General features: G+C 44.7%; 1 protein-coding gene across 4 annotated transcripts in view; it reads left to right on the top strand.

Annotated features, from left to right (window-relative positions):
• The first annotated feature begins 1887 nt into the window (after positions 1-1887).
• adamtsl5 (ADAMTS like 5) overlaps positions 1888-9994 on the top strand; it is a 32132-nt gene continuing 24025 nt past the window's right edge. For 3 of the 4 annotated variants that reach the window (XM_048262263.1, XM_048262262.1, XM_048262260.1), the window contains exons 1-3: positions 2276-2573; positions 2874-3325; positions 8646-8718. In XM_048262263.1, the coding sequence (XP_048118220.1) occupies positions 3306-3325; positions 8646-8718 (93 nt within the window). In that variant the 5' untranslated portion in view covers positions 2276-2573; positions 2874-3305. Of the gene's footprint in view, positions 1946-2275; positions 2574-2873; positions 3326-8645; positions 8719-9994 lie in introns of those variants that run through there. The other variant, XM_048262261.1, reaches the window with a different exon arrangement.

The raw sequence follows: 9994 nt of genomic DNA, 5'->3' as shown, positions 1-9994 counted from the left end.
GTAATACAAAATATAGGGTGTATATTGTGAGACTGGTGCTTTAATTCCCATTATAATGGGAGCACTTATGAAAGAAATGACCAAAAACAATAATTTAGTAGCCTACCACCAATGAGTACCTCCCCCCTGCTGTTGATAACTACAGTGTACACAGTTGTTAATAGGGTGGCGTGGTTATGATCATTTTCCCCACCCAAAGGCTTTTATTTATAAATTCTCAATAATGCCCCTGAAACAATCTGAGCGTTATGAACAAATCCCTTGTACTGTCCAGTCATGTCCTTTTGCAGTGGAGTGAAGTCTTTTTTGATGCTAATCAAACACTCATGCCATGTGAAACCACCAGTGAAATATTTACTGATGTAAAAGATGACATCAAATCACACATTATTCAGATTTCCTCCACTTTGAGACTTCAGTGTGATGGTAAAATAGTTGTCTTTCTCTGGAAAGATAATGTTCATGTCTGTCTTTTTGGTGAAGGCAAACTAGATTATTATGTATGTGTGTATCCTTCTCCTTGTTGTGTGTGTGTGTATGTGTGTGTGTGTGTGTGTGTGTATGTGTGTGTGTGTGTGTGTGTGTGTGTGTGTGTATATTCTTCTCCTTGTTGTGTGTGTGTGTGTGTATGTGTATGTGTATGTGTATATTATTCTCCTTGTTGTGTGCCAGCTCCATTTCTTTGTGTTTTCCCTCATGGTAGCGTTGGCCAAGAACACTGATGCAGTTTGGCTGACTGCAGTATTGATGGTGGATATGAAATTGACAGACACAGCTTGTCTAAACCTGGTTGGTATGAGGATGTAAAGTAACGCCATAGATAAAAAAGTTGTCGAAGCGATTTAACCCTTTCATGCGCAGCATCCGCTATAGTGGACAGATATTCAAACAAACAGCAAACTGCTGAAAAAGATAAAAGGCACACATAATTGGGAGTTTCCTAAAAAGAAAAGGCAGTTTCTCAAGACTAGCCCTCAAGGGTATGTGGAGACAAGCCATATGTGTCTACATAAGGTAGATGGTGTAGGTGTGAAGAGGCCATCTCTCCCTAACACCCCTCACGTGTAGTCATCTTCTGTCAGGCAGTGAATGCACACCAACGCACGGATATCTCTGTAGCTTGATTACAGTTTAGCACAATAACAGGGCACTTACAGTGGAAGTGATTTCACTTGAGTTTCTGTTTCTTCTTGTCAAAATTCCCTTCCCTCCCTTCGGTCTATTGCTCTCTCTCTCTTTCTCTCTCTCCCTCTGTCTCAAAAGTACACTCACTAATCTATGTGTTGACACAACACTTAACAGATGTTCAAAGCACCCTGCTTGTGTAGCTGCACATTACTGCATGGGATGTATATACCATTTACATTCCATTGCCTTTATCCTGAACAATTGCCCTGCAGCCTGGCTATTTGCAACCTGCATTTTGCTGTTATACCTTTTGTGTGGCAAGGTTAGGAGCCTCTCAGTCTACACCTTCCTCTAGCTCTTTCCAGGCCAAAATTACATCATGTATAATAAAATGAATTCATGCAATAAAACAAGGGAAATGCCTCTGAAGATGATCATTCTCGCACGTAGTGATGACTCAACAGTTACCGTACCTTTAGAGCAGCTTTGCACAGCTTACTTGTCATCTTTCACTTTCATATACTTTTAACTTTCAGGTTTCTTTTTATGTTTTTGTACTTCTGTTTTTCAGTATTTTTTTTACCTCGACCACTCATGGACACGCTTGCATGTTTAACTGACTAATGTCAAATAATACGGTGATAGGAGGAACGGTCCTGAAACACGACATAGACCTCGCCTCTCTCTTGGTCACAAGAACATTTTCAGCGTGACAGTTTTCGTGTTCTGCTCCTGCCTTCTAGCCCACTTGCAGATGTAAAAGTTTTGGGCTGTTATGACAAGGGGAACTGCATCAGAGATAAAGATAAAACTTCGGGTAATCAAATCATTCTGCTGCTTCATACACTTTTTCCAGTCAGACTAAAGCTCACTGAAGTTCTGCCATGTTTGTGATGCAGCTAAATATGAGTCAGTACACGCCTCGCAAGTTAGTCAGCCTACATTGTTCCCGAGGTCCTTGGCTGTTAATCCCCAAGCGATTTCTGACAGGCATTCCATGTCCGTATCATTGACGTTGGCTTGCTTGTCCCCAGTTTACAGAGGCACCGCGGAGCATTATCAGCGTGGATTGGCCGATAGTGCGTGTAGAGGGGCGTGTTTACGGGATTGCTATTGGAATGCGGGCGCACTGGGGGCGAACTTCAGGTGTACGGACACAAACACGCGCTCTTCACGGAATACATCTGTAGTTTGTGGAGCATACAGTGGATGAATTGGAAAGAAATGGCAATCGGCGTGACACTGAAGTAGAACATAGTAGATGGCCAGGGATTATTGCAATTACTACCAAGTCAGCTTGAACTTGTCGCTCGCTTTTGATTTTGTATTTGAATTTTTAAAAACTGTATTCTAGGCCAACAATTTAGAATTTGCACGCTGTTATGATTTTTCTGTAACAAAGATCTTTATACGTTTTTTATGTGCACGTGTGTAAAGAGAGATTGGTGAGTTTCATTATTTACCTTAAGAGTCTAAAGAGCTTAAAAAGCCATACGTCGATGTGCATGGGAAACTAATAGATTATTAATGGCTTTATAATATCTTTGTTACCTCGCTCCAGGTCAAAGCACAGTGGTACAGAGTCAGTCAGAAGTGATCCCCCATAGAACTAAAAAAATGCAAAGACTCCTCTGTGACAGCAGCGTAGCAGAGACGCACTTTCCCTCTTTGTAAGCAATAGAGTGTCTTCGTGAAGCTTTCAATTAGAAATGGGAAAATAGTGTTTTGTGTTTTGTTCTCTGTAGGTTACGCGTTGTCAGCACACCTGAACGCTGGCGTGGAGTGGACGCGTCTTGATTTACTTTATGTTCCACAACTGCAATAGATGACAACTGACGTGCTGAAGAAGTGGACTTAGCTCCGTCATATCCTAGAAAACTGTGCAAGTGTTTTCTACAGGGATTTAAAGAAGACTTCTAACACTCACGATGGATGTTTTCTAGAACCTGTCTCATCTCAGAGAAGAATCTAAAAATACGTTGCTAACTGAAGTCCGTCTGAATTCCTAAGTGTCATATCAAAGTTCAGGTGGCATGGAAGTATTTGGCCCAACATTTGCCAGCTTTCACATTGGACTGTGCGATCTAACCGTCTGTAAGGTCTACCGTGCCAGATGATGTAAACTCTTTGGGAACTACTTTTGCAAGGAGATATCGTATCATATCTTATGAAGAAACATGTCAGCGCATTTCAACAGGTAAGTTACTTCTGTCTGGAGCGGAAATGTTGATATGATTCCCGTAAAACATAAAACTGATTAACTTAATCACTAAAATCATTTAACTCTTTCTAGGGTTTTAACTCTTTCTAAGCCACGTTTTCTTCGTAAATGACACTGTTAATTCAATTAGTGTGACGTGTTTGATTGGTGACCACTGCACTGTTTGTTTATGCAAGCTGGGGACCAGCGATGGATGGCAAGTGTCCAGAAGAAACAGATGTTCACAGAAGTTGTGAAATCCTGTCACCGGTCATATTCCGCTCAAAACACGTCCTGTTAGAGTGCATACGAAAATTAAGGCTGCAGCCTTTAAGACAAACCTGCTATTCGCCAATGATTCACTTACTGGGAAACTGTTGCAAGCTGTTTTCTCACAGCTTGTGACAGCTGGATGCATTGTGTTGGTGCTCCCGGTCCCTCTTCGATAGTGTCAGATGGCTTGCTATTTATACACAGCCTCATATTTATCCCATGATTTCACTTAGTCGAACTGGCACTCCAGAATCAAACCAGATGCAGAAAGACCTGTCTCTTAGTGATAAAGATTTACAACGAGCGAGGTAATTGAATCTTGTGGTGCTGCTGTTTTATTTTTTTCAGGGGGTTTGGCGTCTGAGGGTCTCATTTTGTCGCTGTTTCTTCACTGTTTCTTTTACACCTCCAGACTTGACTGGAATGTTGAAATGTGGTTTGTGGTGACATCATTTGAATCCACCATCACATGTCCTGGTGCCAGCTTGAATGGCTGAAATGATTATCTCTCTTTGGAATGCTTCCACTTTATATTCATTTGTTCAAGAGATCTAGACTTGAATGGGTGCCATTCCTTAATGCTGTAAGCATTATTTCAGATTAAACTAGTGATCTCCAATGAGGTCATTCAGGTTGAGCTCAGAGCCGACCCACTGTACCAAACTCAATCACAGTCATCTTTGGAATTCCATCCTCCAGGCATGACCCTCGGCTTGTGAATACATGAATGTAATCAATACTATAATAATGACCAGACAACTGTCCCCCATGTGGCCCGTTGACTGGGTCCAGCCCTCAGCTTAAGAGTGGAAGAGGGCTGGATTGCCTCTGGCTCGGACCTGGAGAAAACACAAATCTTGTGTAATCTCTAAAGGGAGAGGATGCCTTAGCAGAACATATGTCTCCATTTTTGTGGTCCAAGTGCACTTGCTCTTGGCTCCCAGAGGATCCCTGAAAATCTGGTTGAGGTTTACCAGATTATTTTCTAGAGGTCTGACAACCCCCCATTACTTTAAGTGGCTCAGGCGGGATTGTGTGCTGAAGTAAATTGATCAGAGACCGCTTAAGGCCTCTGATCAGCCATGCACAATGCCATATGACTCACTTAATACAAAACCAGCAAAACATTATCAGATGGAAGCCAATGTAGTTCCATTGCATGACTACCACAAGCACAACCCATCATCCATTGTCTTAATTAAGAGTCTCATCACAGCGGCCCACCCAGCTTGTAGTCATTGAGTGGTTGTGTGTCCAGTGAGTACTTTGAAGGTTGTTTACAACAAATTGTGGCAATTGCATTTCATGAAAATGTGTCAGCACTCACTCCCCTGAGAGTCTGTGAATCCATGTCTGAGTTTAATGCATCCAGTGTCAGATACATGTTCTGTGGTTTCTGCCCTGTGTGGAGAACCATCCATCTGTGGAGAACAGGCAAGTCAGTCAGACTGGAATTGTTTTTGCTCAATTGGGATGGAGTTGTTTTTAATTAGCAGCTCTTTATGTCTGAGGTTGCATCCCTGACCAGCATCCTCTCCTCTCCCCTCCCCTCCTCTCCTCTCCCCTCCTCTCCTCTCCTCTTCTCTCTTCTCCTCTTCTCTTTTCTTCTCTTCAACACCTCCTGCCCTCCTCTACTGCATCTCTCCATTATGATGTCAGCTCCATCAACAAAATACTACTGTGCCTGTTTTGTGATGTTCCTCAAAACATGTGCTAAGAAGTGTGTGGGTATGTATGTGTTGGAGGGGAGTGTTGAAGGGTGGACATGAGTCGTAAAGTTTGCTCCATCATGCGCCTCAGAGACTGACGCTAAGTACTTTGACCCCTGACCCCCTTGGGGCAGGCTGTCCAGACAGGCGGTCATGATTGGCACACAGCCAGAGAGGGTCAGGAGGTCGAAGGCCGAGCGCTCACCTGCTCACCTTGTGTGCCCCGCCAAGCGGGAGCGAACCAACTCCCATCATGACTCAATGTGTGTGTGTGTGTGTGAACCAACTCCCATCACCACTCATTTTCTTGGAGAAATAGAGTCGGTTTGTCTGAGACATTCACTGGACACTTGACTGGGATGCTGGTGTGTGTGGGGTGGAGTGCTATTGGAGGTCAAAGGATGTGATTGGAGGTCAGAAGATGTGATTGGCAGCAGAAGGAGGTTTACTGTGCTGTCCATGGGCCACTGTGGAGCTTGCGCTCTGGTAGTTGATCAAAGCAAGAGCGCCTTGTAATTTCAGTCCCTATGCTAATGACTTAACACAGTGGTAGCTCTGTTGGCCCGTTGTCCGCTCAATCTCTCATCGGACCGGATGAATCTTAAGCGAGAGTCGAAGCAGAGTGACCTGGCAGGAATGCCCACTGAGGCCCCAGGCTTTCTGGCGGCCCATCTGACAGGGGAAAAAGGGTGTGTAACAGACCATGTCTCTGGCGAGGTACCAACCCCCACCCCCACCCATCCAACATACACACACACACCACACACACATGCACACACACCACACACACACGCACACACACAAACACACACACACACATACACACACACACACACACACACACAAAAACACACAAACCCACACACACAGATACACACACACAAACACACACACACTTTGCCTCACATTAGTTTTACACACTTCACAGAAGTCAACGTGCACAGCCACAAGTCTATATCCATATATGTACGTCCCATGTGGAAAGCATTTAGGCGAGGCAATAACGTGGAGTTCATATATGCTGCTTTTCACATTTAAATGACGTAAGGTCTCTGGTACTACTTTAGCATTAATAACCCCCCATGACCACAGCAGAGAGTGCACACCAAAATATCTCCTTTATGAAGAGTATTGCAACGGTTTCATTTGTGAGAAACTCACCATCAAACAGCAGCCCCCTCTCACACCCCCTGCACACACACACACACACACACACACACACCACCTTGTTCCCCTCACACTCACCACATGGTCTCAGTGTGTTTCCGAGGGAAGCTCTGTTAGAGTGATCATCTGTGTGAGAGTGCTGGGTGTTTTCTGCACGATGAAGACCATGGCAGAACATTAGGACTACGCAATGTGTCCTGTGAAAAATGGCAGATCCTGATGTGTGTGAAATTCTTCTCACTTTTCCGACCCTGACACTAAGAAAATTGAGTCAGTGGTACAGAACACCACTATCAGCGGAACTCATTAGTACAGGAAGTGTGTCTTTCTCTCATTATCGCTGGCCTGTCTTAGAACCTTTACCTCTGAGCCCCTTTATCAAGCGTGCCCAGAGACCTCCGCAGATTGAAAGAGGAGGTGATGCAATGTTATTTTGTGTGTGTGACCTTTGAACACTGATAGAAATATCTACATGTACGTGCCTGCTGGCCCATGTTTAACAAGAACTAAGTCAAACTTCGTGTGTGTGTGTGTGTGTGTGTGTTTGTGTGTGTGTTTAGTCTGTTCCTCCCTCGCTGGCTGTCACCTCAGGTGACATAGCTTGGTCGTACAGTGCACACAGTTCCTTTCATAGAGGCTGTCATGCTTGGTGGAGAGGGCTTATGGAGACTCCATGACCCAAATGGGCCCCGTGCTTTATAAGGACGTATCCAGTGGGCAGTGCCCAGTATCCCACGCTGGTTTGGCCCAGGATGGTGGTTGGCATGGGCACAGCGTCCCTAAACCAGGGTGGACTCAAAGGAACAGCTGTCTGTTTGGTGCTGCGTGTGTGTGTGTGTGTCTCTGTGTGTGTATATTTGTATTTGTGTGTGTGTGTGTGTGTGTGAAACAACTGACATTGGCATTTAGCTTTTGTGCATGTGAAGTTTCTTTATGAAGAGTGAAGGGACATTTGTTTTGGCAGTGTTTGTGTGTGTGTGTGTGTGTGTGTGTGTGTGTGTGTGTGTGCACGTGTGTGTGTGTGTGTCTGTGTGTTTGTGATGTTCTGTCTATATGGTTTAATTGGACCTGATGGCTATTGCCCTGGTGCTTAACCAATGACATTCATTTGGCTGTTAGCCACACAGTCCCCTTTTACAGATAAAGTAAATACATGAGAAAGAAAAGAAACTCCTCCAGGCTTAACGTTGAGAGAAAGGCCAAGCTGTGTACTTAGGCTGAAGACTTGGGAAGTTAGCAGAGAAACTCACAGCCTTTAGCTTGATGAATCTCTATCAGATGTGCAGACAATGCTCGATGTACACAATACTTACGACCCAACAGCAAATCACAAAGAAGTGTTGACGTCAGAAAGACAGAGAGAACATTAAAATTGAGGGGGGGGCGGAGTGACAGAGTGAAGGAGGTGGCATTTCCCGAACCTCTTTTTGAAGACAACACAAAGCCTTTCGGAGAAGTCTGCGCCGGGCAGATGAGTCAGACGCGCGTGTGGTCTCCATGCTCGGGTGAGGCCGCTGTGTCTAAGCCACAGAAATGCAGCTGAACCCAGACGGCCTGCGCGTCACCCTGTCCATACGCTGCCAAAGGACACACACACACACTCCCGTGCTCCAGCCAGCAGGCAGGACAGGGCGGCCTGGAGCAACGTGGAATGATGTGAGCTTTGGTGACCCTTAGCGGCCTTCTCCCTGGCTGGGGAAGTTAATGACCCTGGGAGAGGGGTGTGGGCTGGGGTGTGTGATGTGGTTAGGCGGGTGGCATTCCTGACAATCAGGGCCCCGTGGTCTGGCAGGTCTCTGGCTTGGGTTATGGAGGCCCTTGTGACCTTGGGGCCTGTGTTATATATATATGTGTGTGTGTGTGTGTGTACATGAGCCTATGACATGTGCTGAGTTGTGTATGGACAGGGGCCCCAGCCCTCTCCTCTCTTCCCATAGAGAGGTGTGTTAAAGGTGTGTGTGTGTGTGTGTGTGTGTGTGTGTGTGTGTGTGTGTGTGTGTGTGTGTGACCTAAGGGTTGGACTGCTATGCTAAATGAGCTCTAAATGTCTGTCCTTTACTCCTCCAATTCAGAAAGTGTTGTAAAGTGTGTGTGTGTGTGTGTGTGTGTGTGTGTGTGTGTGTGTGTGTAATAGAATAACAATGTTTGTTTTTTCTCTCCATCTTCAGGAAGCTGTTTTTGTGCCAGACACTCACCTTCATCATTCTTCTGCTCTCACCTCTCTGCCTCTGGGCTCAGCATGTAAGACACACACACACACACACACACACACACACACACACACACACACACACACACACACACACACACACACACACACACACACACACATGTACACACACGCACTGTACTCTCAGGCCTGCCAAGTACATTCTGATACTGAAGTACCAACAAGTGAACTAATGAAAGCTCTGACCCTTAACCATTTCCTGTGTCACAGTCATACACACACATAATTACACACACACACACACACAAACACATATACATTGGGGTTGTCCAGTGAAACATTTGTTTTGTGATTGCTTTATATTTTCTCCACTTTAGACACACACACACACACACACACACACACACACACACCCACACACACACACACACACACACACACACACACACACACACACACACACATCTTTCAGCACTATTAATGTGGTTGTCAAGAATAGCTTAAAGAGGGGTTTCCTGAAAGTTGTCAACACACACACACACACACACACACACACACACACACACACACACGTAGGTACATGTTTGTCACTCATACAGTACATACATTTTTCTGTATGTGTTACTACAGACTACTTTTGTTATTGCATATATATACCGGTATATATAATTTTGATTACATTGTACAGTAATGGTGTTATTACCAAATATAATTTTCAACTGGGTTTTGTTTGAGGGAGGGTGGGGGTATAGACTGTACACTCTGCAAGCTTTAAATCCCCCCTCCATTTGCCAGAGACTGACCAGTCTGTCTACTCTAGTTCTGACTGCTTGTTGTATGTTTGTGCTAGAATGATAAAGGCTGTGCAAGGTTATTTCATCATCAAGGTTCTATCAAGAATCTCTCTGATTTTTCAGATGCCCAGCCATTTAATTGAGACAAAGATTTGAAAATAGTAGCCTAACCACCTTAATCCCCTCTGGTTAAGCTGTATGTAGATGTTAGTATAAAGCTCATGTGGTGGGGAGCGATTGCTGTTATCTCCTCTGTTAAGCCGTATGTAGATGTTAGCATACAGCTCATGTGGTGGAGAGCGATTGCTGTTATCTCCTATACTATATTTCTGTCAGTGTTGCTGCAAAGGGGCAGCTCCGCTGCTGTAAATCTGTGCGTTTGACACATCTCCCTGTGAACATAGGCATACAGGAGGGACTGGCCTTCTGTTGGTCAAGGGGTCAAGTCATTCATCGTGCTCGCCAAGTTTAATCTTCCTTGTACAACTAATAAATGTGTGTGCATGTGCCTGTTTGTGTGCGATAACCCTTTAAGAATATTGATACTGTGTGT

The sequence above is a fragment of the Alosa alosa genome, chromosome 14 (genome assembly GCF_017589495.1).
Source record: "Alosa alosa isolate M-15738 ecotype Scorff River chromosome 14, AALO_Geno_1.1, whole genome shotgun sequence".
In the NCBI taxonomy this organism is placed as follows: domain Eukaryota; kingdom Metazoa; phylum Chordata; class Actinopteri; order Clupeiformes; family Clupeidae; genus Alosa; species Alosa alosa.
The sequence above is the reverse complement of the archived record's forward strand: the minus strand, read 5'-3'. Positions and strand labels throughout refer to the sequence as shown.